The sequence below is a fragment of the Trichosurus vulpecula genome, chromosome 8 (assembly GCF_011100635.1).
Source record: "Trichosurus vulpecula isolate mTriVul1 chromosome 8, mTriVul1.pri, whole genome shotgun sequence".
Taxonomy (NCBI): domain Eukaryota; kingdom Metazoa; phylum Chordata; class Mammalia; order Diprotodontia; family Phalangeridae; genus Trichosurus; species Trichosurus vulpecula.
In genome coordinates, this window is record NC_050580.1 from 59,444,708 (window position 1) to 59,471,644 (window position 26,937).

At 39.7% G+C, this 26,937-nt stretch overlaps 1 protein-coding gene across 6 annotated transcripts in view; it reads right to left on the reverse strand.

Annotated features, from left to right (window-relative positions):
- KCNMA1 (potassium calcium-activated channel subfamily M alpha 1) overlaps nucleotides 1–26,937 on the reverse strand; it is a 901,346-nt gene that overhangs the window by 144,776 nt on the left and 729,633 nt on the right. For 4 of the 6 annotated variants that reach the window (XM_036736100.1, XM_036736099.1, XM_036736098.1 and 1 more), the window contains exons 16-18: nucleotides 17,755–17,823; nucleotides 6,987–7,073; nucleotides 2,549–2,625 (exon numbers count right to left, since the gene is read on the reverse strand). In XM_036736100.1, the coding sequence (XP_036591995.1) occupies nucleotides 2,549–2,625; nucleotides 6,987–7,073; nucleotides 17,755–17,823 (233 nt within the window). Of the gene's footprint in view, nucleotides 1–2,548; nucleotides 2,626–6,986; nucleotides 7,074–14,990; nucleotides 15,003–17,754; nucleotides 17,824–26,937 lie in introns of all 6 variants that reach the window. The other 2 variants (XM_036736103.1, XM_036736097.1) reach the window with 1 other exon arrangement.

Consider the following 26,937-nt stretch of genomic DNA (forward strand, 5'->3'; position numbering starts at 1 on the left):
GGGGTTTCCCTTTTTCCTTGAGAGTTTAATTTACTTGAAGAGGGCTCGTTCCCTTTCTCCAAGAGTTCAGGATCCATCTAGTCCAACCCTTACATTTAACAGATGGGGAAACTGAGACTCAGAGAGACAGAGTGATTTAGCCAAGGTCATGCAGTAAATGGTAAACCCAATGAAATATGTCCCTTCTCTCCTCTTTTTGTCTACAAGCCTTTGGATGACTCAACTGATCCAGGCAGTAAGTGGGTCTCAGAATTATCCCAGGGTATGGTGAATTAGAGTGATTGCCCAAGGAATGGTTTCATAGAGAAAACCATCTAAAAAAATATTCTGGTCCCAGTTCTGCCCCAATTCACTCTTCATGTGACCTTAGGTAAGACCCTTCCTCTCTCTAGCCTGGGTTTCCTTATATATCAAACGAGGGGGTTGGACAAGTCAATTTCTAAGGTCCCATCTGGCTCCAACATTCCATGAGATGTTTCAATGAATGTCTTCTATGGCATGCCCTTCAGCTACCCCCTTCATAGTCACTAGCCATGACTAAAAAAAAAAAAACAAAAAAGAAACCCATGGCATGGAGTGGATGGCCACTGAGATTCCATGATCCATATCTATTTTTCCAAATTGGCTTGGACTATTTCAGTATTTAATCTGCTTGCATTCTATTCTGAAGGAATCAAACATTAGCTCAGACTTGGAGGTAGTCCCTTCAGCCAAAAGTGCCATCCTGCAGAGAAAGCTGGAGAGAACAGTTTTTCCCATAAAAAAAAAACTGGATTTAGTTAGCACTTCCCACTAGAAATTAATTTCTCCATGGTATCTTTGGTAGTGGCTTTTGTGGGATGGAGGCATGACTTCTAGGACATCATTTAATCACATCCAAGGAGGAAAGGGGAAAGAATGAGGAACTTGGATTCATGAAGACCTGAGTGAAAGTCCTGCCTCAAAGATTTACTAGCTCTGTGAACTTGAGTATCACTTAATCTCTCTGTGCCTCAGTTTATTCATATGTAAAATGAGGATAGAAATAGCACCTACCTCATAGGGCTGTTGTGAAAATCAAATTAAATAATATATACAGAGCTTTGTAAACTTTAAAGCACTAGATAATGGTTGTTCTTCTTATTATTATATCATTATAATATATTATATGTTATATGATAATATATATTTTAGAGTATTATTATAAAATTATTATTACATTAAGACTGATGATACTTCTACCTCTCCCTGCCATTAAAAAAATGGAGAATGTCCAGTCCATTTCCCCCATGGATATGAGTCACTGAATAAAAAATATGTTAATGCCTGTTCAACATTTCTAGAAAAGGTAGTACTTTCAGTCCATAAATCTCCACATATAAAGAGCCTTCTTGGGGCTTGGTTTGGAAAGGATTTGAAGCAGGCATGCCACATGCTACTGAATGCAACCTATTCCGCCCTTGGGAACATCCCTTTGGGGACCACAGAGAGGAAGAGCAACAAAATAAATGCCTCTTTGAGCGAGACAGAATAAGGATAGTGACGGGACCTGTGATGAAGAAATGAAATGATGAAACTCCCGCCATGAATGCAGGCCAACATCTTCTCAGCCACTCATAATCTTAGAGAGTTGCCAGACCACTAAGAGGTTAAGTTACTTGCCCAGGGTCACCTTGCCAGTATGTGTCAGAGGCAAGACCTGAACCAGGTCTTCCAGTGGACTGGGAACTCCTCCATCATGATGGGAGCTTTTTGAGAGCAGGGACTGTCTTTTGCCTTTCTTTCTTTGCATCTCTAGAGCTTAGTGCAGTGCCTGGCACATAGTAGGCACTTAATCAATGCTAGATGAGCTGACCTGACTTCTTTGCTCTAAGACCAGTCATCTATGTTATATGTCATATCGCTTCTCTTGAGTAAAATAATTAAAGTAAATCTGCCTAGCAATGATGTAAGGCCAAGATGAATGAAGATATCCAAATTTAACCTTTTTCGCCCCTTTGGTGCCAGAATCTCTTAGACCTCATTTATCTGGATGATATAGAGAAAAGGTGTCAAATCTCATCACGATTTGACATCTTGACTAAATCTTGCTTATCTTAATGCCCTGTTAAGTTCCACTGGCCAGCAAGATCATCCTATCAGGAAATAAAATTGACTTGGTTGAGCTCCCTCTAGCTGAAGGAGGACTATTGGATGCTCATGCCTCATCCCCTCCTCCCATTTTTGCATATTAAGTTCTACCCTCCCAGATCAGACTCATCTTCACCAGCATTGTTTAAGTCTGGAAGCCATGAAAATTCATTTAGGTCACTTCTTGGGGAGGAATGCAGGGAGGAGTTGGGGGGGAAGGGAGAGAAAACAGGGGGAGTGGTGGCCTGGGCAGATGTGAATGGCAGATTTGCCAACTGAGCAAACAATATTTCCAAGTCTCTTTGTACCAGTGTGTGAAACATAAACACATTTAAGCAAAGTCGTTAAGTGGAACAGTTTCCTCAGGAGATGGGGAAGGAAGCAAGGTTGAGGGGTGGGGGGTTGGTAGGGGAGGAAAGGCAGAAGAAATATTACTTACGCCGTTTGCAGCCACATTTTTTTATCCTTTTGGGATCTGTGATGTCATCATGACAGGCTTTGCAGTAAAAAAATGCCCTGGAGAGAGAGAATGGAAAAATTGACACATTTCTTAATCCACCCAAATGAAATGAGTCCCACATTTCCTCCTGCTATGGTGCCAAATTAATGAAACATGCCAGCACTAATTTCCTTTAATCTTTTGAAAGGTTTAGACGTTTAAAGACGGAAGTGTTTGTTGCGAGACCCTTCATTTCAAACATGAGGCTCTGCTTTTCGAGTTAGTGCTTTTTTTAATAAACTTTCATTGGAAAAGTAATTGGGGAAAGGTTGATAATGTAACCCAGAAGATTAGCTCACTTGTCTTTCATCTTTGAGAGCATCATGTAGGGTACCTCAGCTGAACACATGGAAAGTGAAGATCCAGTCATTGGCAAGCTCACCACTCAGATCCCTTGATTCCTTAGCAGCAAACCAAAGATTTAAGGAACATGGGAGACAGATGGGGCTATTCCTCACTCAAAATTTACCAAGATGATGCTTTGAAAAAACATTTGCTCATTAAGCAAACAGAATGGAGGGGGGAGCTGAGGAAGAGTCGATGATGCTTGAGTCAGATAGTGACTCTTTGTGATATGAATTCCGGCATCAACATCCAAAAGGCAAGATGGCAGCCATGTACCATTAGAACTGGAGGGGACCTTGAAGATTAACTGGTCAAATATTCTTGTTTACTGATGAGGATCAGAGAAATGAAGTGAGTTGCCTAAGTTTATGATGCTAGGATGTTGGGTGATTTATTCTCCCCAGAAAGAGTGCTTAATTTAGAGTCAGAAGATTTGGGTTTGAATCCAGCTCCATCATTTTTCTCCATCATCACCTTGGACAAATCACTTCAGCTTTCTGAGCCTCAGTTTCTTCATCTGTAAAATGAGGCATTTAAACTTGGTGACTTCTAAGGTCCTGCATAGCTATCTATTTTATACTCCTAAATACAAAAAGCAAAACAGTCAGCTACTGTGCTCTCAGTGAATGTTTCACCTTGATTAAACAAGACTTAACAGGCATTCATCTACAAAAGGTCCATAGTCTGGTTCAAAAGATCACTCATTATATGATGTTCAGGCAGTGAACCTAATTAATGGGTATTCTGATGGGCTCAAATGAGGGAATACAAGGTAAGTCTAAAACAATTGATAGAACAATGCCTTATGAGGGCTTAGCATTAGTGATGTGATGAAATCCATTTTACTAAGTTTCTGGCACACAGGAGGCATTACCATAATAGATTTACAGCTGGAAGGGGCACTAAGAGGTCATCCAGTTCAACCTCCTCATTTTACAGACAACAATATAATTGCTAACATTTATATATCTCTTTAATGTTTGCAGCGTGCTTTATAAGATTATCTTATGGTATCTTCAAAACAACCCTGTGGGTTTTTGTTGTTGATGTTGAGTTATTTCAGTCATATCCGACTCTTGCGGCCCCATTTGAGTTTTCTTGGCAAAGACACTGGAGCGGTTTGCCATTTCCTTCTCTAGCTCACTTTACAGACAAGGAAACTGAGGCAAACAGGTTAAGTGACTTGCCCAGGGTAACACAGATAGTGAGTGTCTGAGGCCAGATTTGAACTCAGGAAGATGAGTCTTCTTGACCCCAGGCCTGCCACTCTCTCCACTGCGCCAACTACCTGCCCTACTCTGTAGAATAGGGACTATTATTATCTCCAGTTGGTAAATAAGGAAACAGAGTTTCAATGTTAAAGTGACTTGCTTCCCTAGATCTATGGGGAAAAGAGCAGTCACCCAGGTCCCAAGTAACATGTTGTGTCAAAAGACAGCTTATCATAGTGACTCAAAGACAGGAAGACATACACTCAAATCCCACATCTGATACATACTGCCCAAGTGACCCCAGTAACATTTTCAGTACTCTGGACCAGCAATTCTCAAAGTCTAGTTGGGGGTCTTTCAGGGGATCTACATGGTCAAAACTATTTTCATAATAAAACTAAGATTTTTAATTTCTGATATGACAAATAATAACTCTAAACCACATAAATGGAAGTTCTTTAGGGGCCTTAATAATTTTTAGGAGTATGAAGGTATCCTGAAAACAAGTTTGAGAAGCATGCTCTAGGCAACCTTCAAAGACTGCAAATTGCAAAGAAGGTGCTAACCCAGAGCTAGTAGAGGGAGTTTCCTCACCCCCAAATTCCCTATGCAAATGAAATTACAGATGCAGTCTTTATTCTTCTGTGGGGGTCCTTTACTTTCCACTTGCTATCTCTGCATAGATGACACCATGTAGTCCACTGGATGGGCTATGTACCAAAGAATATTACTGGATCTGCTTATGAATAAATGAGAAAATTCCATGCCTTGATTATGTTGGTCATTTGCACTGGCCCCAACCAGATTTTCCCCAGGATTCTGATCATTTGAGCCCTCCCTCTCTCTTGTAACACTGTGCCTGATCTGGTCATTTGGGTTTTCAATAAGCTCCAAGTCACTCATTTCTGCTGCTTTTTTCTAGTTGAGGATATATACTTAATAGCAGGTCATCTTAATCAAGTTTTCCGTTGAAAACCAAATAAAAAAAAACAACTTGTCTAGTTCTATTCAAATCTCCTAAGACCTTTCTGTGGTTTTCTGGCCACGTCATCTATTTGAAATCCCCCAACTGACAGTATTTGCCCTGACACCTCCCCCACACCATGGAAAATCACAGCCCGGTCTTGTACTTATTATGTCAGCATGTATTTGTGGATACCATAAAGCACAGAAATGAGACACGTTGCACTACTGAATATAGGATGTAATTTGTTTCTTGGACCACTTTGTGTTGGTGACATTCATTAGGGAGAGATGCAATGGGAAAGGGAATTATACAAATGGGAGTAGGGGGAAGCATAAGTGATCTATATTTCTGCAAGGCTCCCTAGCCTCCAGCTCGTGTAGCAAAGCTGCTGTGTCAAGCTTTTCTGTCTGCTAATCTGGACCCTTATGCATTCCTTCTTAATGGTGAGCTTAGAAGGGTAAGGACGCCAGCCCTGTTTACCAACCCGGCTTGAATTCACTCTGTCTGATTTCTAAGGAGTTGGAGCTCTGGTAGCAAAGACACAGAAACCAATAGCAGAGGACCTTGAAAGGGAATCAGATTTGACCCTGCTTCTACATACAGGGGCAGAAAACTCTCATCAGTTGATATACACTTCTCCCTCCTCAAATTTCCCTAGAGAAGCAGTTCTCAAAGTGTAGTCCATGCATCCCTGGGGGTCTGTGAGACATTATCAGGAGATCCACAACGTCAGAACTATTTTCATAATAATGCTAAGACAGTATTCACCTATTAAAACACCCCTCCCTTTTCTAACTACGTATTTGTATGACCTCATTTTTTCACATATCTCAACAAAGACACATATCACAACAGATTTGAATGCAGAAGCAGACATGAGAATCTAGTTGTCCTCTATGAGCTAGATACCAGAGATTTGCAAAAATATGTAAAATACTATACTTTTCTGTATTTTTTGAAAATATATTTTTCATAAAATATGCTATGTTAACATGTATAGACTTGTTATTGTTGTTTTAATGAATTAATAAATTCAGTTTTAAAAAATATCATTTTTAATTTCTAATATGGTAAATATCAATAAATATAACACACATAGAAAAAAATCTCTTTGGGGTCTTCAATAATTTTTAAGAGTGTGACAGGGACTTGAGATCAAAAAGTTTGAGAACCACTGCTCTTATGTATTCGCCTGGTTCTTCCTTTTACTTCTGTTCCTTTTGTGCTCTACCTTGTATTGTATTTTTTGTATAGTTTGAGACTTGTGTAATGCCTATCAAATTCCGCTATTAGTCTATAGTTTTAGGGGCAGCTAGATGGCACAGGAGATAGAGTGCCAAGATGTGGAGTCAGGAGGCCCTGAGTTCAAATGTGATCTCACTGTGACTCTTGGCAAGTAATAACTTCTATTTGCCTTAGTTTCCCTATATATAAAATGAGGACAATAATAGCACCTACTTCTCAGGGTTGTTATGAGGATCAAATAAAATACTATTTGTAAAGTGCTTAGCACAGTGCATAGCACCTAGTAGGAGCTATATAAATGTCGTTGTTACTGTTAACATTAGCAGTCAAATAAATCCATGATACCTCAAAGGCCAACACTGAATATGAGATGGAAATGTGGCAGTTCTCTAATTCAGGTGAACATGAATCAGCCCATGCTAGCAGTTCAGGGATTTTTTTTTAATTGACTCTATGTAAAGGAAGTACTTAAAAGCATTAAGTCCTTTGGCATTATACTTATCGACTCTCCATGTCAATAGACTTCGCCCACCACGTTTCCAGGTTTGGAGGGGAGCTGTTATGACTGATGCAGGAAAGAAGGAACGTTAGAATAAAACATCAATTTTACCTCTTGACTTCTTTGGCATCACTTGCAATGAAGAATCCTAAAGTACCTTCTTGGATTTTGAGATGGTTGCCAGGATTAATTAATATGCTGCTCAGTGAAACACAAACAGAGAAGACAGAGTCGTGAGGAGACATTCTAAGCAGAAATTCTGAGGTTACATCCTATGGTTGCTTCTTATAGGGGGCCCACTAGAAGGGAAGGGATGCAAGGATGCCCAAAGCCATCCTGGCAGATTTGACGCCAAGTTCACAGTCTCTCAGGTCCAAAATCCTCAGCATTTGATCTGATAATGCTATCAGTGAACTCTAGTTGTTGGTTCCCCAAGTGGTATACCCTGGGCATCTTTCTAAGGAAACCAGAGAAAATCCAGATGCCAGCAACCTAATATGTTCAAGAAATAGTCTTCCCTGCCTACTTGGGTATGTGGGTTCAACTTCTGGATAACCGATTTCCCAGGAACTTATTACCAAAGGTCAAAGTCAAAGAGTTATAAGTGAAATGAAGCCATTTTAATGCCAATATCTACTTCCAATGACAGAGAGTTAATGGGACCCCTATATGCATACGTAAATATACAAGTATGTATACCACATATTACTGAGGGGCAAAGTACAAGACAACCAGTTACCAATGCAGGGAAAAACACAACATCTGCATGACAATGAGAACTTAAAAAATAAGATGAATATTTCAGAAAAGAATAATCACCACACTGACAAATGAATAGGTCATGCATTTGATTTGATGGGTAGAGATACTTAAGTGACCTGAGTTTGCACATAAAAGTTATGTGTTTGTTAAAATCACATGTGAAAGGATCCATAGGTGTCTGTCCCATGGGCCTGGCCCATAGTAGGTACTTAATAAATGCTTGTTGACTTTCTGACTCCCATTTTCCAGGAAATAAAATTTATATCTGCTAGATTGTGTTTTTGCTACTAAGGAGAACCTCATCCCAAATAGGAAGCCTGCTCAAAAGGGCTGTGTAAAATTTGTGTGTGTGTGTGTGTGTGTGTGTGTGTGTGTGTGTGTGTGTGTGTGTTAAACAGGATAACTTGTACACGGATGAGGAGAATCAGTAAAGGAAATTTCTTTGTGATAAACAGGCATTAGGATCTGTTCCCTCAAGTTTAATCACTTAAAGATCAAAAGCATGACATGCTAATATGCCTTGGATTCAGATGGAACTAGCTAATACTTTTTTTTTTAGCTTAGAGTACAATTTAGGGAAGATACTAAATACAGCAACAGATAAAACACAGATATCCTTTGATCTGCAAATCTGTGGTGCTTAAGGTTGATGTCTGGAATTAGGTTATAGGAAGGAAGTCATCAAATACTGAAAACAAGAGAGTGATTAGTATGTGACCATTTTCTAGTGGCAAACTCTTCCACGGAAGGGTTGTAGCAATCAGAAAGTGATTTGTCTGTAATAACATAAGAGTGACCCAGGTGACCTTCTGTTCAGTTGGGAGATCTCCCAGTAGGTCATTACCACAAAATAATGGTCTTGTATCACAGGAATCTCCTAAATACCCAGAACAAGACATTGTGATAGAAGGAAACTGAACCTGTGTCATTGCTGTTATTAACACTAAATAATAGCAGAAAATCCTTGAAGGTTTGACTGTTCTGGCCCTGGATATACAGGTAGCAATGAAACTATTCAAAGATAAGGGAAGTGTGGGTCAAAACTGATCACAGCATTTCATACAGTCAACTAACGGTCATGCAGCAGTACGTTTTCCACTTTGTGGATTAACTATGGCCTCTGTTCCTCCACTACCCTCTATGGCTGGAAGTAGGACCCAGATAGCAGAAGGGAAGGATTTGACACAAAAGAGATAAATAAGCAAATCTGTAGCTAGCTCAATGTTTATATCCCATAGCCAACAGTATCACAGGATTAGAGATTGACAGCTGGGAGAGACGTCAAAGGCCACCTGGTCCAGTCCCTTCATTTGATAGATGAAGAAACAGAAGCCCGGGGAAAAGTGAAGTGAATTGCATCAGATTACATAGACAGTGAGTATCAGAGGCAGAATCTGAACCTAGGTCCTGTGACTCTAGAAGCAGTACTTTGTACTATACTATATTATCAATGAGGTTTTAATTTTTAGATATATAATTGGAGTTTCTCCCTCCATAACTGTGAATTGTCATATGTAGGTTGTATTTTCGAAGGAATTCACAGTGCATACAGACAGTAAGCAAACCTAAGTAGGGATCAGCATTACATAATCTCAAATCCTTAGTCTTATACTATCCTCATCATAATAGGATGAGGAGAAACAATTCATTCTGGGTACACCAATCAATCAGTCAATTGATAAGCACCTACTGAGTACCAACTAGCATATATGCCAGGTATTATAAAGAGATTCATGGCTATTTTCCCATTTGGGGCAGAAAATGGAAGTGCATGCCACAAACAGGAGTAGTGTACATGGTTATCAGTGCTTATTTAGTCTAAGTGAAAAAAAAGTCTTTCGAGTGACAAATGCAAAAGGTTAGAATGATGAAGATCAAAAGCAGAATTCTGATATTTATCAACTGCCTGGTGAGAAGCATGTACAAAACAAGCCTCTCATATAACCTGGAGTGTCTCTCTTCCCCATATTATCTGTGTATCCCAATAATTGAACCCATGGTGTCATTGTACAAGATGAAGTAGGAAGGAACAAACTTCCCACAAATTAAAAATCTCCTTTCATTTTCTCTGTTCTTTATCCCTATGGTGATAGGGATTTCACTAACTATTGCAGTGAAAGGTTGGGCTCAGCATTCTAACAGCTGCCAAGTATACCATTTATCATGGAGCCTTTCCTTCAAGTCCATTAAAGTCAAACTGGAGAGTAAGGTAATTAAAATGATTAAGGTCTAGAAGAAAATAATCTCTGATGATGTCATTGGTTACTATTGCTCCTTTTAGCCCTTGGTACTGACTAATGAGCTACCCAGGAGGTAACCAATTTGCACTGTAGGTCTTTTTTACAGGCTGAAATTTCAGAAGTATTTTATTCCAGAAGAACATCTGGACATGGGCAAGCTAATTTGGACTGACTTTAGGCTATGGTGGGATTTCTTCTTTATGTCTCTGAAAGCATCTTCCATAATGCAACTGACTATATAATTCTAGGATACACACACCCTCATTTTGGACTTGGAATGGGATGTTTTCAATCATTTCTATGTTTGTGTAGAAATAGCATCATTTGTGGACATCCTGATTTATCTATGGCTCTCCTTCTTTTTCTGAATAGTAATCTCACCAATGGGTCCTGCACTCAAGAAAAAAAGGAAAAGAATTCTTGATGTATACATAAAGATCATTTCTTCCTGCCAAAATCTTCTCCTATTTAATAACTTGGTCATTATGTATGCTCGAATTTTGCACCAAAGTGTAAAAAAATTGCTAGCTGGCTACATGATTTCAAAGATTCTTTGGGGAACTCTATTTCTGGTTTTTTCATATTTTACCCTGATAAAAGCTTTAAGACTTCTATGTACATTCAAAATTCCCAAGGTTCTAAGAGTTTAAAGGAAATTTTCATATATCTCTTCCTTAAAAATATAAGACCAGAACCTTAGGTTCAAGTGACTCCAATTTGCCAAGCACGTGCTGTTCTTGACCTCCCAAGACTCTTTTATCTCCCTTAAATAAATAGAATATACTGATTTTGCCTATATCTCTGTCCTCTGACTGAGAAGACAGTTTCTTTCCCTGTGGATCGCTTTTCATCAGTTTTCTGCCTCTGAGATGTTAGTGACATAGACAAAGTTGTATTCAGGTTCTGGGAAATTCCTTACTTTTCAATGTGTCAATTAGTTGAATTCTAAAAGGAACATTTTTTAAAAGCACTGTTAGCCCATTTCTGCTCTTAGGGAATATCTAATGTATTCCCTTTGCTCCATGAGTTTATTCTTGATTCTTCCCACTATACAGAGCATCACAAAAGTATGATCTGCTCTTTTTCGTGTTCTGTTGATTCTTTGCCATTCTGGTATCCACATCTTTGGGCCTGTCCACCTGAGGCATCTTCATAAAATTTGACTTTCCTATGCCTCAAAAGGTTCTCACATCTATACAAGAATGGAACAGAAATGGAAAAATTATAGCCTAAGAAGTACTGATAACTCCTCTGTTCTCCCTCCATTATTTGGCAAAAGCCAAAGGTTTTTCTTAAGCATATTTCTTTTCATCAGTGTAGAATAGTGATGAGATATCTAAATAAGTATAAATTATCAAGAGAAATGTGAACACTAAGGTCTCTGAGGGAAGGAACCATGCCTTGTTTATATACTCCACACTGTTTAGCTTGATGCCTCAGATGTAGTAGGTATTCATATATTTATTTATATATATATAAATATATGTATGTGTGTGTATGTATATACATACATACACATATGTGCATATACATATATGTATATGTGTATGTAGATGTATAGATATGTATATATACACATATATATTCTTGTATAAAATATATTATCTGAGACACTGTGGGAAATAGAATCAAACTTTAGGGCTTGAAGGGGCCACATAGATCATTTAATATGATTCCTCATTTTAAAGATGAGGAAACTGAGGCACAGAAAAATTAAGTGATTTCCTCAAGGTCATACTCCATTGACAAGCATTTATGAAGTGTTTACTGCATGGCAGGCATGGTTGTAGGTATGGGGCGCACAAAGACAAAGAATAAAATAATGTTTTCTCTCAAACAGGGACCAGAACTCAGCCCTCCATGAACCGAGTCCAGGGTCTCCCCCACCAAACAAACCATGCTAATTCTTCATCGGGGTAGGTGTTACTGAGGACACTCACTTAATCTTCATTTTTTGTTTCAGGTCTGTACTTGAATGGATCTTTTCCTCCCTACCTTGCTATGAGTCATAGTTTCATCTGGGGGCCAGGTTGCCTTCTGATACATTTCTTTAATAGAGAGCTGGTTTAGGAAAAAGCAATTTTTGAACACATCATGTTAGAGCTCACATGAGTCAGGCCTTGTCCCAGGAGAAGCTGCATTTGGCAAAGGTGAATGAATGAGAAGGTAAGAACACTTGGGAATCTCGTCCACCTCCTCCCAAATAATGTGGAGCTCACCTCAGAAGCCTCACAAATAATAACCACTTGGGATGATCATGTCCCAAGCATCCCTGAAACACCTTCCCTTTCCATTATCCTCTTAAGCTCTGACTATCACAATTCAGAGAATGATTGAAGCCATGAATTTTCTGGAAGGTGAGTATAGAATGCCTCAAGTTGTTCAAGATGGAGGCAATAGATGTAGCTACCTCTTGGCTATAAGGCTTCATAGGTGCCCATCATGCCTGGAATGCATTCTGTCATTGCTATCCTTACCTCTGCCACTTAGAATCCCTAGCTTCCTTCAAAGTTTAGCTCAAATATTTCAGACCTCCAACATGCGGGCTTTGTTATATACCCAGGTAGCCTTCCCCCAAAATTACATTTAATAAGTATCCTCATATCTCTGTGTGTGCAGGTATATAATATTACACACATGTTATCTCCCTCTACAAAATGTAATCTCATTGAGGGTAATGACCCTATAACTTGGGTCTTTGTAACATCCCTCACAGTTCCTACACTAGAACTGTCACTTAATAAATGCTTGTTAATTCACTGATGGCTTGGTAAGTAAAGGAGTAGAACGTAGTGAAAAATAAAGGCAGATTAGCAATAGAGACAAGACTGGAACTGGATTTTGCCTTTATCTTTGTCTTTTTTTAATCATGATAAAAGCAGAGTAATTTCATGAAAGTTATTAATTATGTTCCTAAAAATTGTACCGATTATACAGATCTATAGCTCTTAAGGACTGGCAATGATTGGGAAGGGAAATCTCAGTGAAAGTACACATGAAAGGAACAAAAGAAAAAACAAACAGCTCTCTAGCTACCCTGAATATGTATGATGGGTAAGTTTCCTTATAGTATAATCCTCCTTGCAAATGTATTGTGCCATCCCCCCAGGTAATATAACATGCTAACAAGCTGCATGGTAATACAGTCTTCAGTACTATAGTATATGGAAATATGCATATTAACAACCATAAGCTAAAGGAAACTAGAGGAAGCAAAAGCAAAAGTAAACAGCAACCATCTAAGATTGGTTCATGGCCTCCCCAGAGGAAGGATTACCAGGGCTAGCAACCCCTATCAGTGCATTGTGCCAGGGGCATCTACTGGTGGCTGGCACTTTATTTGAATCAGTTTTACTTCTAGGATGGAAAGCAGCTGGAGAGAAGTGTCAGGGCATACACTGGTGTCCCAGGAAACCAACTTACAGGCTTCCCTGAGGCTTATAGTTTGTAACCACTTAGCAACTAACTACTTTCTTCTGGGCTTTGTCATTTCTATTGTAAACCTAGACACATACTTTTACTTGCAACTCAAAAAAAAAAAAAAAGATTGAGGTGGAAAACAAGTTGACATTCCATGCCACAGTCAAATAGCAACGCACAAGTGTGATAACAAAGGTTGCTCCCAGTTTGTCTGACCCAAGTACAGGTAATATAGGTATGGACTGATTTAGTTTGTGATAGTTCCTAAAAATGAAGTAGGGTGTGTGTGTGTGTGTGTGTGTGTGTGTGTGTGTGTGTATGTGTGTGTGTGTGTGTGTGCAGTTAATTGTTTTTAGGGAAATATCTAGTTAGAAGAAGAATGTTGGGTATTTTGTTCTGGGAGCAAGCCCATCCTACTTTTGGACATGAAGCATGCCTTTGTAAGCACAACATGCCTTCACTGCAAGGTAAGAAGACTCAAAAGCCAACAGCTGAGTGCAAGCACTGCACATCCTGGAAGATTCGACTTGTTGCAGTAACTTCTCTGCAGTTGGGTCATATAACTAATGCCAAACTGACAGGAAGCCACCTCTTTTTCCACACAACCAGTCAAAATCACAGAATTAGGAGACTCAGGGAAGAAAATAAGACAAACATATGAATGTACAGACCCACACACAAATTAATACAAGATGGAGCACACAACCAGTGAGGAACATGAAGCTTGAGAAGATGAGCAGGTGGAAGACACAATGATATGTATTCAACAAGATCATCACAGAGAAGACAGCAATTAGATAGAAACTGTTAACCAAGAAAGGGTTAAAGGACCATAGAAGGTCACCTAAAGTTTTTGATCATGCTACATGCAACACCAAACAGCAGTAAAACAGGACATAGTCAAATGGTAAGACTTGAGATGTCAGGTTCAGAAATATGTCAAACACACAAGGAGAAAAAGAAAAAGACATATATTTGCTGTGATAAATGGCACTCCTTCAGTGAAACGATTATGGAAATCATTCTCCCAAGAGACTTTGGGAGAAGAGTACTGTGACTTTACTGAGTACTGTACAGGTTTTAAATTGCTTGAAACTTCATCAGCAAAACAAGAACAAGGACTTGGTCTCTGTTATGTGGATAAGGAGACATGACTATACTATAGAAGGTGGACTCTGAAAAAAGATACAGAGAGGAGATCACTGGGAATGTGGATATGGTATGTAGACAAAATGGTATCACGAAACCTGGTGGACACATCAACACAATACAAAAACAGACAAAAAATGCTAAAGAGAAAAAAAATTATTTTTAAGTGGAATATCAGTCACACCAATGGTGTCAAACTGAAAATAGGATTGCTCCCCTCCCCCCACCTTTTAAAGTTTCCTGCAAAGAAGTTAGTGCATAATCCACAAAAACTAACAAATAAAACCAGAACACCAAGTGCTACCATCGATTTAGAGATATGTAACCAGGGGGCTTGTATATAAATATACATATATACATATATATATATATACACCAGACAAGGGTGATTATATACATATATGTATATATGTACACATATTTATATATACACAAAAAGGTAGGTGTTATCTTCCTGAATTCTTGACAAAGGGTTAGTCCTGGAGTTAGAAGGAGTGAAGGTAGAGGATTGAGGTTGGAAGGAAAGTTAACGAAGAGTGCATACCGCTTTCGGCTTCTGCAAATGACAAGAAAAAAAATTTTAAATCAAACATTTTGGTAAGAAATCAACCACCACCAGAAGAAAAACTTAAAGAGAAAACACAACCTTTGTTTCAAATTCTTTGAAGAATATGATACAAAAACAAGCAGTTTTGCCAAGAATAAGGACAAATAAATATGGAATGATGCTAAATTGTGGGGGGGAGGATGGGGGAGAAGGAAAGAGGAGAAACAAAGGAATTAACATGAGATAAAAGTGAGGGTACAAAAATGGAGGAAAGCAACTTTTCAATCTTAATGTCTCATTAGAGCAAGGGATAATTAAAAGGAAAAGAAAAACATTATCAGGAGTTATTTTAATTTATAGCTTTGCACAACCTCTATGGCTATAATGTGTGCTGATGAATGCCTCCGTTTTTAGATGCACTGATCCACATTCCCTTCTCCTAAGCATACCTTTTCCTTAAGAGAGGAAGTACTTCCACAGTTGAGACCAAGCCACATTTGAGAATTAAAGGCCGTAGTTGTGTGTAGAAAGCAAAAACAAAATGGAACAAGTTTTTCCCCACTTTTCCAAAAATTAGGCCATTTGTTCACTGAAAAAAAGATGTCTTTGTTGAAAATATTTCCAATTGGGGATTCAATATGAATGTCCATTTAGGAGAACTAGTCTCCAGGGAATGATAATACTTTATTATTCTTCTCTCATAAGTATTGGTGCCCACTGACCAAACTGTTAGGAAGTCATGGTCTGAGTGGTTTTTCCAGTAGAGATAATTTGCCTGCCTCAAGCCATCAGAGGTACTTTTCACCCATTGTGACCAAATGTATATATTTATGAACTGACTATCCAGGGCACAGGATGCAACCTACAGCCAAAATTAGTACAGAAACAGTGCTTAGGGTGATGGACAGCATTTCACATTTCACTTTTCTGAAGAGTGCAGAGAAGTGGGAGGGAGATAACACCAGAAATTTACACAAAGATTTACCCACTTGACAGGTGAAAAAGTTGGTAATGTGAAGAATATCATTTGCAAAAATGCTAGGAAAGATAATGTTTTCTATACAAATATAGGGAACTCCTTGTGAATTTATGGCCAAATGCAATTTTTAAATCTGGAAATGATCCAACATGTGTGCATGGTGACATCAATCTTTTTATTTTTGCAAATAAATATGCTTCACTTTGCCAGTCTAGAAAAAAAAAAAGGAAAGGCCAAGGCCAATTCTACATGTGGCCCCCAAATCTACCATTTTTTGGTTGATTTGGATTTTTTAAAAAACATCATAACAATTGATCAGATCAGCCCTGAAATGTAATCTGATCAGAAGGTAAAGACAACTAAAAACATGTGGATTGACCACTTTCCAATCCAGTGTTTTCCAGAACAGAGAAACAGACTCTGCATTTGGTAACTTGACATAACTAGGCCATTTATCCAGAGAAGGAAAACTTGTTAATCAGATGACACCATCATGAGTTCAAACAATTCTTGGAACTGAAATGCCCTTCTAGGAAATCCCAACAAATGTTCTGGTGGGGAAGAGGGATTGACTTATACATTGAGATCCGTCCTGCTCAGCAGCTCAGAATGGGCCATACTGTGAATTTCCTTCCTGCTGAGGAACAAACAGAACGTCTACAAAAGGGTAGGTGAGCTCTGGCAAGGAAACAATGAGCACCATCCCATTGGACAGAAGCCCGAGAATCTTGGCCATTTGTGTTCTGATTCTTCCAAAAACTGTTGAGAAGGGTTGGGAAACCAGGGAAATATCTATATTATTTCTCCAATACACAATGCCATATCCACGACATAGATTGTTAGTTTAATATGTCTTCAATATAATAGAGACAAGCCAGAGTGTCATGCTCTCCCCCTGCACTGAATCATATATTGACTTGGGTGTTATCTATCCCAGCCAGACCTATTCCCCCCATCAGTCTGATTTGCACATAATTAAGAGCAAAATAAATAAATAAAGGGAGCAGCCTGACTTTGAGTGCAGCTCTCCTGGCTAATTTACATGAAACTGATATTCTGCCACCTGGATTCAGGCTGTATGGGGAGAGGCGCATATGGTACACAATAGGCTGCTTGTAATTTGGATATCAAGAGAGCAGATCTCTCCCATAACCACTCTGCCCCCTGCCTGCTGCAGAAGAGCCCTGAGCCCATCTGCTGTTTCCTAGAGGTAGAATGTGCAAGTCCCTTCCTGTTGAAAGGGAGCTGGGACAAGAGAAAGATTCCAAGGGATGCTTAGTTTTAGGGTAGGAAGGAAGAGTTGCTTGTAACTGGGCAGAGAACTTCAGTATTTGCTCTTCTCTCTCCAAAGAGAACTGGAAGCAGGGTGGTTTTACACTCTTTGGGAATTCAGAAGGTCCGTGGTAAAAACCTAATATTAGAGGATTATACATATAGGACTTGGAGGGCCATTGGAGGTCATCTAGTCTCATAAGAGGAAACCACCCAGGAAGTAAAGTGACTTTGACACATAGGTGGTAAGCACTGAAGGTAGGATTTGAACCCATATCTGACTCCAGAGCCAGTGCTCAATCTCTGCCCAGAGTCTATTAATTATAGGGAAATTGGTTGGGGAATAGGAGTGGCATTAGCAGGGCTCAGTAAATGCGTTCTGAAATGTATCCGAATAGGCTGCATCAGGCTTCAAAGAAAACAAATCCCAGTTAGGAAGGAATGATCCAAGCTGTCTGGGCATACATGTTCACCATCATCAGTGTCAGTCCCAGAGTCCGAGCAACTTACCGGCTCTCTCGGTTGGCGGACTTGTACTCTATGGCTATCATTAAGAGCTTTAGCTTCACAAAGCACAGTCTGCAAGAAGAAAGAAACCTTCAGGTCAGTCTCTCTGAATGATGAGAGCCGTATAATAACACTGTTAAGATCTTTCCATTTACTAATGCAAACATTATCAAGGAGCATCCTCATTCTCCAGTCATTCTGACTGGGAGGTGTGTGTGTGTGGGGGGTGCATTATCCTTCTCCTATCACTCCATCAAACCTGCTTTCCTGCAAGCTGATAAGGCACTGGATATTGGAAGTACAAATTGCCCTTGGTGCTGGACGTCTAGACACAGACCCCAAGCTGGGATTTTGTCTGGGGATTTACACTGGGCCAGATTCATTAGTCATTTCATTTTGTACTAAAATGTTAACTGCAGGGGGAGTGAGGTATTTGGAGCAGGTGGACCTGTGATTTGGATCCCATTCCAGGCTTCTGTGTAAATGGCTCCAATTGTTGCTCAGAGCCGACCCCAGTGCACATTGAATGATGATCATAATACTTAGCTGGATGCAAGTGCCCGGGACGGCCCTGCCACTCAGGATTCCATAGGAGCTCACAAGCTGAGAGGTCAGAAGAACAGTCCTGAAGGCATCTGGCCAAATTTCTGGCTCCATGCCTTTCTCTCATGCTGTTGGCCCCATGTTGAATATTTTCTTGTGTCCTCTCTACTTCTCCTTCAATATCTATGTAGTCTCCCTTACCAATATCCTGGCCCTGTCAACACTCCTAATCTAGATCATGCAATTCTGGATTACATCCCTTCTTTGAATGGTCACTGCTTCACATGTGTACGTCTCATTTCCCTGAGTAGGTTATAAAGGCTTTGAGGTCAAGGTCAATGTTTTATACTACTTTAGAATTCTCCCCAGTTCCTGGCATCAAATTGAATGCACCATGGTCATTGAATTAACATTTGTGATTCAATTAATGGATAAAGGCTTGGTCTCAGCTTTGGTTGTCAGCTATTCTGATTTTGCCATGTTGATCACTCGATCTCCCCTCTCTGCCACAAAACACACACACACACACACACACACGACAGTGGTTATGTTTATATAGCGAAAGCCTGGACTGGAGTGATCCTCACAGAGCTGGGCATGGGTGCTTTGACTCCATGAAGAGGGACACATGAGCTCTGGCCCCTTGCTCAAAGGAATGGATTTCCAGAAAGTCTTAGTTGATCTCTTGGGACCCTGGAGGGGGTGTGGAGTTATGCCCAAAAGGACTGGCAACTAGGCAAGTATGATGTTCCTTCTCCATGGGCCATAAGAAGAGAGGAGAGAGAACTACAGTCTTTTTGGATGTGGTCTCTTTGTTGGGATGCAGCCAATGTCAACTCTCCATTGGATTTCCTCTTAGAAGGTAGAGGAGAATGGCCACCATAGATACTGCTGGGGAGGGAGAGGAGAAAAGAAATCCTTCTCTTTCCTTACTTATGAAGTTCAGGGGATAGTTCCTATTGGCTCTATGCCCTTTATCAAGGGGCCAGAGTATATATGGCCCTTCCCATTTTGTCAAAGCATGAATGCTTGCTTCTGTGGAAAGTCAGATCTAACCATATCTCTTCCCTGCTCAATAAAATCCAGTGGTTCACTATTACCTCCAGGATCAATTGTAAAATGTTCTATAGAGCTTTTAAAGCCATTCATGGCCTGACCCTTTCCTACTTGAGTCTTCTAAAACTCTACTCCCCTCTATGTATTGTAATATCAAGCAACATTGACCTTCTAGCTGTTTCTTAAACTCAACACTCCATCTCTTGGCTTCATGTCCTTTCAGTGTCTGTCCCCCATTCTCAGAATGTTCTTCCTCATCACCTCTTCTTCCTGGCTTCACTGACCTCCTTCAAGACTCAGATCAAATCCTGTTCTTGTTCAGTCATTTTTTTTCAGTCATGCCTGGCTCTTTGTGACCCCATGTGGGGTTTTCTTGGCAAAGATGCTAGAGTGGTTTGCCATTTCCTTCTCCAGCTTATTTTACAAATGAGGAAACTGAGGCAAACAGTTAAGTGACTTGGCCAAGGTCACACAGCTAGTGAGTGTCTGAGGCCACATTTGAACTCAGGAGGATGAGTCTTGCTGACTCTACACCCACCACTCTGTCCACTGTGCCACCTAGCTGCCCCAGCTCAAACCCTACCTTGTGCCAAAGCTGTTTCTGATTCCCCCACTGCTAGTGCCTTCCCTCTGAGATTACATCTACTTCACACATATCTTATATGAACACAGCTGTCTGTTTGCACATTGTCTTCTCTGTTAGAATGGGACCTCCTTGAGGGCATGGACCATATTTTTGCCTTTCTTCATATCCCCAGAACTTGGTACAGTATTTAGTATACAGTAAGAACTTAATAAGTGCTTATTGATTGATTAAGTGAAAGTGTTACAATCAAATGCTACTTCTTGCTTCCACTTCCCTACATTTATATCTGGCTTAAACATGAGGCAACACAGTACAGGAGAAAAAGAAATTAGATGTGGAGACAGAAGATGTGGGTTCCATCTTGGCTCTGAAATTTGCTAATTTCATGATTTCAGGAAAGTCACATCAGATCTGAACCTCAGTTTGCTCGTCTGTAGAATGGAGACAGCAATATTTAGATTCCCCACCTGAGAAGGCTGGTGTGAAGAAAATGTACTCTTAAAATTAAAAGCAAACTATGAATAGTTTTACTCACATTAAATGTGTGGGGAAGATAGCTATATGCTTGTATGGGGTGCTAAGTGGCTGCTATTTCCCATCCTTGGTGGTCCGGGGTTTTTGTTCATCAGAAAGCTAATACCATGTCCATGTAGATGTGGCCCCTTGAAGTCCCAGTAAGAGAAGCTAAATTGCATATATAGCTTTAATGTTTTCCAATTACTTCCCTTACAAGACATCTACGAGGTTTTCTGGAGGTATGAGTGGGACGGTACTATGGGATTAACTTACATAACCAATATATGTCAGAGGCAAGACTTGAACACAGAGCCGCTAACTCTAAAGATGGCTCTCTATAACATGAATAAAATCATTTTAAAAGAAAAAAATAATCAGATTCTCAAATAGATTTGTGAACTCACAAATCTGGATGTTCCCTCCAATGGAAACCACAGTCTTTGTATTCTGAGGGGAGCTGGTGGAAAAGCTGAAACTTGGAGGGATTGCTGGAAAGGAATGGGGCCTGCAGCTTAATCTGACTCAACACAGGAAACCTCACCTGAGATGGACAGGGGAAACACTGCCAGGATGATAGCCCTTCTTGATAAGCCTGCCTATCTAAACCTGTGTGACTCTTGTCCCTGCCCAACCATAAGTTCAACACAGGGGTTCTACCCAATGTGCTAGCAGATTTCTTTATTATCTCCAGACATTATGAAAGTACCAGTAGAACACAGTGACTTTCTGCCTGTTATCTCTCATCCTTATCCCAGCCCATCTTCTCTTCCTATCATACCTTCCCTAATGCCATCTCTTAATTCTATTCTTCTTTGAAGTTCCATGTTATTTATAGGGGACAGCCTGCCAGGACTATAGGGACACACCTACCAGGAGCTTTAGAGATCACATGTCCCAGTGCTCTTCTTGCAGAACATAAGGTCATGCATTTAGAGACATTATAATCATTTGGTCTGACCTCCCAATTTTGAAAATGAGGAAACTGAGTCCCAAAGAATTTGTGATTTACCCAAGGCTATGAATGTAGTTAGCTGAAGAGTCAAGGCTAGATACCAGACTGATTGGCTCCAGTTGGCATGTATCCCTATGTCTCCTACCTTTCTCTGGGAGTAAGATACTTATATTTATTATACAATATTGCTAATATATAATTATCTATGATATATAATATTATATTATGATATACGGGGAGTAATATACATATAATCCCTTAACAGTAAATAAACGTACTGACATTTTACTGAAGTACAAAGTAAATATTCTATTTCTACTGTTTCCCTTCCTACCAAATCAATCCAGTCTGATGGTTTTTTTGGTAAGCATCTCTATATACAAGACAGTGCTAGGGATCAAAAACACAAAAGAAAAGGCAGTACCTGCCCACAAGGTTATTATATCCTTTTGGGGGAAGCAAACATACAAACTTAAGACAGGAGAGTAAGGCTACTAACAACTAAGTGAAGCAAGAAAAGTTTTTCTTAGAAGATAGAACATGTACTAAGCCTTGCAAGAAGCTAGGACTTTTAAAAGGAAAAGGTAAAAAAGAATACATTCTTGGACAGCCTATTAAAAGTCATGGAGGTGGTAAATGGCATGAAAAATTTGGGGAACAGTCAGTCAGTTGGCAAGTTTTATTAACCACTTATTTATCCACTAGGTCCCATGCTATATGTTGTCCCTGTCCTCAATAAGTACAACTGTTTGGCTAGAATGCAGAAAGAAAGGAATGTCAATGCAATAAGCCTGGAAAGGGAGGGCTCTAAATGCCAAGCCAAGGTAATAGGGAGCCAGTGGAGTGACATGGTCCAACTGTGCTTTTAGGAAGATTACTTCGGCAGAACTATGAAAATGGATTATAAACTGGGAATCTTATTAGAAGGCTCAACTTTTCTTCCCTCTCATACTATCTCTTCTTTCATCTTCCACAAAGGAGATAGGTTTCAATTTCCAAACTTATTTTCCCTATCTTCACAGGGAAATGCATTGGCAGTTCTGAAGGGACCCTGTTTTCCTCCCCACTGAAATATGTGAGTTTCATACAATCCAATACGCACATGTTCAAGTCAACGAGAGACTCTTTCTGTACAGACAACAGCGTCAAGCAGGACTTTGGGAAACAAGGCATTATTTATTTCCCCAGGGAAGCCCATTGAAGGAATAACTCCTTGGGATTTCAGTTAGGAATGAAAACTCAAAACTCAGCAGAGTTCCAGGCCACTATTTACTTGAAAACCTGTGGCTAACCAAATAAGATTGAATTGCCCCATGGTTTCCTTTGTGGGGATCCTGCCAGAAATAATTAAGGGCACTTTTCTAAATGCCAGTATCCTCTCCTTGGGGTTCTTGAAGAGGTGGGAAGAGCTGGGGAGTGTGTGTGTGTGTGTGTGTGTGTGTGTGTGTGTGTGCGCGCGCGGGGGGGGGGGGGCAGGGGGGACAGGTGGTACCACCAGTGGGACATAGATGATGAGAGTAGATAAAACAATGAAGCTTAAACTTAGGACTGAGGAAATGATATTTGTACATCCTATTAGCCCTTGGCAGAATCCCTCCACCTCAGCTTTATACAGGTGTCCCAAAAGTCTTAGAGCGCCTTTAAGTTATTGCTTAAAGACTTCTGAGAAACCTTGTATAGCTCCTGAAAGGATGATCCTTTCAATTTCCCACAACTCAGTGATCACTGGGCTAGCTGTGGTTTCCAGAAAATCATTCCCATTCTTTACTGTCTATACCTGGTTCTGTGATAAGCACTAGATGGAATAAGTCAGAAATGACCCCTGCTCTTTATGAAGAACGAATCTAGGATAGACTGACAAGGAAAAAAATGATAGACAATTAAGATAAAAATCAGTCAAACAAGGTGGCTATAGGGTTTACATATAAACAACAGATAAATGAATTATATTGGGAGAATTAACAAATGAGGGGTATACATTAGGACAGAGGAGATTTGGAAGAAGCTGTCCCCTTCTATTTATTTAGTCCAGGAAACAAACTAGGAGAAGCAAGAATTTTAGCAGTCGCTTGAAATATGGGAGAGAGATAGTATTTTGGCTGAGTACAAGAGGTGGATGGAGGATACTTTAGAACACTACATAGTCAATAAGCACTTATTAAATGCCTAATGTATGCTATGCACTCTACTGAGTGCTAGAAATACAAAGAAAAGCAAAAAAAAAACAAACCAGTCTTTTCTGTCAAGGAGCTGTCAGTCAAAAGGAGATGACAATATGCAAACAGCTATGTTGAAACAAGACATATAAAGAACAAATTGGGGGTCATTTCAATGGGATAATCTCAAGGTTAAAGAGTTCTGGGAAACGCTTTCTTGCAGAAGGTAGAATTCTAGCTGAGATCTGAAGGAAACCAAGGAAGCCAGGAAGGCGGGAGATAAAGAGGAAGAAGGTTATAGGCATGGAGCCAGTGAAAATGCCCGGAGCTGAGGGACAGAGTCTTGTGGTTGAGGAACAGCATGGAGTCCAGTGTCGTTGGATTTCAGGGTACATGGAGAAGTAAGGTTTAAGAAAACTGGAAATGAAGGGAGGAGTCAGATTGCAAAGGGCTTTAAAAGCCAAATAGAGGATCATACATTTTATGCTGGAGGGAATATGAAGCAACTAGAATATTTTGAATAAGGGAATGACATAGTCAGGCCTGTGGTTAAGGAAGATCAATTTGATAGATGAATGGAGGATTGACTGAGTGGAGGGGGACCTGAGGTAAGGAGACCCCCCCCCCATAGCAGACCACTACAGTAGTCCAGGAGTTAGGGGATGAGGGTCTGCACCAGGGTGGTGGTAACACCAGATGATAGAAAGGGGTGTATTGGAGATAACATTACAAAGGTAGAAATGATGGGTCCTGACAACTAATTGGATATGAAAGGAGGGGATATGAGGAGTTGGGTAGGCTACTTAGTTTGAGAGTTTGGGTGACTGTATATATTTGATTTGTGCATAGTTGCTCACATATTGTCTCCCTTCTTAGTCTGACTCATTTGAGGACAAAGGCTGTCATGTCTTTCATTGCCCCAGAACTTGGCACATAGTAGGCACTTCTGACTTACTGACTGATTGGGGAATGGTGGTACCTTTGACAGTAATAAGGAAGTTAGGAAGGGTGAAGAGTTTGGGAAGAAAGATAGTAAGTTTAGTTTAAGATGTTGTAGTAGCAATTTGGATTTGAAGATCTTTCCCACCCATTAATAGGCCATGTGATCTGCTTACATCACAGGAAGCCTAAGACATATATGTTGGGAGGAGCTTCTTGATAGGAAAAGGAAGTTATGTCACAGGAAATGCTGAGAGAGAAAGATGTTATGACTGCTAATGGCCGAGTCGTGATTGTTAGAACTGAACAGGCTGACTTAGCTGTACTGTGAGTTTGTTTTGGGGAAGATCCCAGCAGGGGGTCAGAGAGGTTTTGGGATGATGAGGCTCCAGGTTGTTATATTCTGTATTGAATGTTTTGGGTTCCTTGCTGTTATGGTGAAGTGAACTGATTAGATAAATGGCTTGTGGGATGTGGTTCTCTGGTCTCTGAATAAATGGTTCACTTCTTCTACCTTCTATGTGGAGAGTCTCGCATACTTTGTGATACAGAACTACGTAGGCATTTTGACAATTATCATCTACATTGTTATTATTGCTTTACTGTTTCAGATGTCTACCAGTTATGCAGTTTGAGATGTCCACTCGGCAATAAGAGATAAAAGACTAGGGTCAGGAGAGAGATTAGGACCAGACAAGTACAGGGTGTTCCTAAAGTAGGGACACATAGGCAAATACAACATTAACAAATAGCATCTTTAACTTCAAATAACATCATATGATTTCACATTCATATTCCAAGAGTGAATGTGCTAAATTGTTGGCAATGCGTAGTTATTGAGTTATTGCATCGAGTTCATGTGAATCTTGCAAAGCACATCAACCTTTGCATCACAAATGATGGAAATCATATTGAAGATGTTATTTGTTAATATTCCAATTAAATAAAATGTTATTGAAAATTTCAAACATTTCATTTCTTGAAATTATGAATTTTTGCCTGTGTGCCCCAACTTTAGGAACACCCCGTAGATTCAAGAATCATCTACACGGAGATAATCATTGACTCCACGAGAGCTGATGAGATCACCAAGCAAAATAGTATAGAGGAAGGAGAGAAGAAGGCCCAGGACTCTTCTGTCACTTTTCTTGCCTACCTACTTCTCATCAACTTTTCCATAGTAGTATCATGAAAGACTATAAAATCTATCTCTTAGTGGCCAGTGAATGTTTTCCAATACCTAGCATACTTCCAAGAACATAGTAGGGGCTTAATAAAAGCTGTGCTAACAATCAACATAAGATATATCTACCATATTCCCCATATTCCAAATGCCCCAAGCATTTTCTTTCAGGGTTTCCAAGACTGGCCCCCTTGGGCTAAAGTTTGACTCATCACATTATACCTCACTGTTTCTTTCCCTTTAATGAGTGAGCAGATTTCCTTAAATGGGTCAACCTCCCAAGACCTTTTTATTTGCCTTTCTAATCTATGTTAACCTTTCTTTGTCTTCTCCCTGCTAATTTTAAAGGTTTTGATTATCTCTGTTGCCCTTGTGTTTTTCCATATTGGGGGAAAAAAGAAAGACCAAAGAAAGGATGCACTCACTAACATGGTAGGTGGGATGATAATAGATCTCGGAAAGAAGGTGAACTCTTATTTCACTTCATATGCAAAGGAGAATAATCTTTGAACTGGAAAGAAGAGAGCCAAAATGATTAGTAGGGTACCGAGATAAATAAGAAAAGTGTAAAGAACCTCCCACATGCCTTTGGGTTCAAGTCTCTTGGCCCAGATGAATGACATCCTCAGGTAATGAAAGGACTGGCTAATATGATTGCTAAGGCACTGTCAATAGGCTTTGAAAGATGCTGAAGAACCAAAGAGGTACCATGAGATTAAAGAAGGAAAAATACTGTCCTAATTTTTTTTAAAAGGAAAAGAATACAGTTTGCAAACTCTAGGCCAGTGAACTTTAAGTACTGGAAAAGTTATAGAATATAGAAAGAGAAGAGAAGTGGGAAGAGAACAAGTATTTATATACATCTATTTTGTGCTAGGCACTGTGCTAAGCTCTTTAAAAATATCTCATTTGATTCTCATAACAACCCTGTACGGTAGGTATTATAATTTTCCCCATTTTACAGTTGAGCAAACCAAGGCAAGCAGAAGTTAAGTAACTTGCCCAGGGTCACACCCCAAGTAAACATCCGAGGCCAGATTTGAACTCATTCTACTCTTATTTTTTAATAATATTTTATTTGTCCCTAATTGCATGTAAAAACAATTTTTAATGTTTGTTTTTAAAAATTTTGCTTTCAAAATTCTCTTCCTCCCTCCTTGCCCTCCTCCCTGATTCAGTAAGCAATTTGATGTGCAAGCATGCCAATCACATTTCCATATAATCTACTGTTATTTTCAAAAGGAATTTTTAGTGA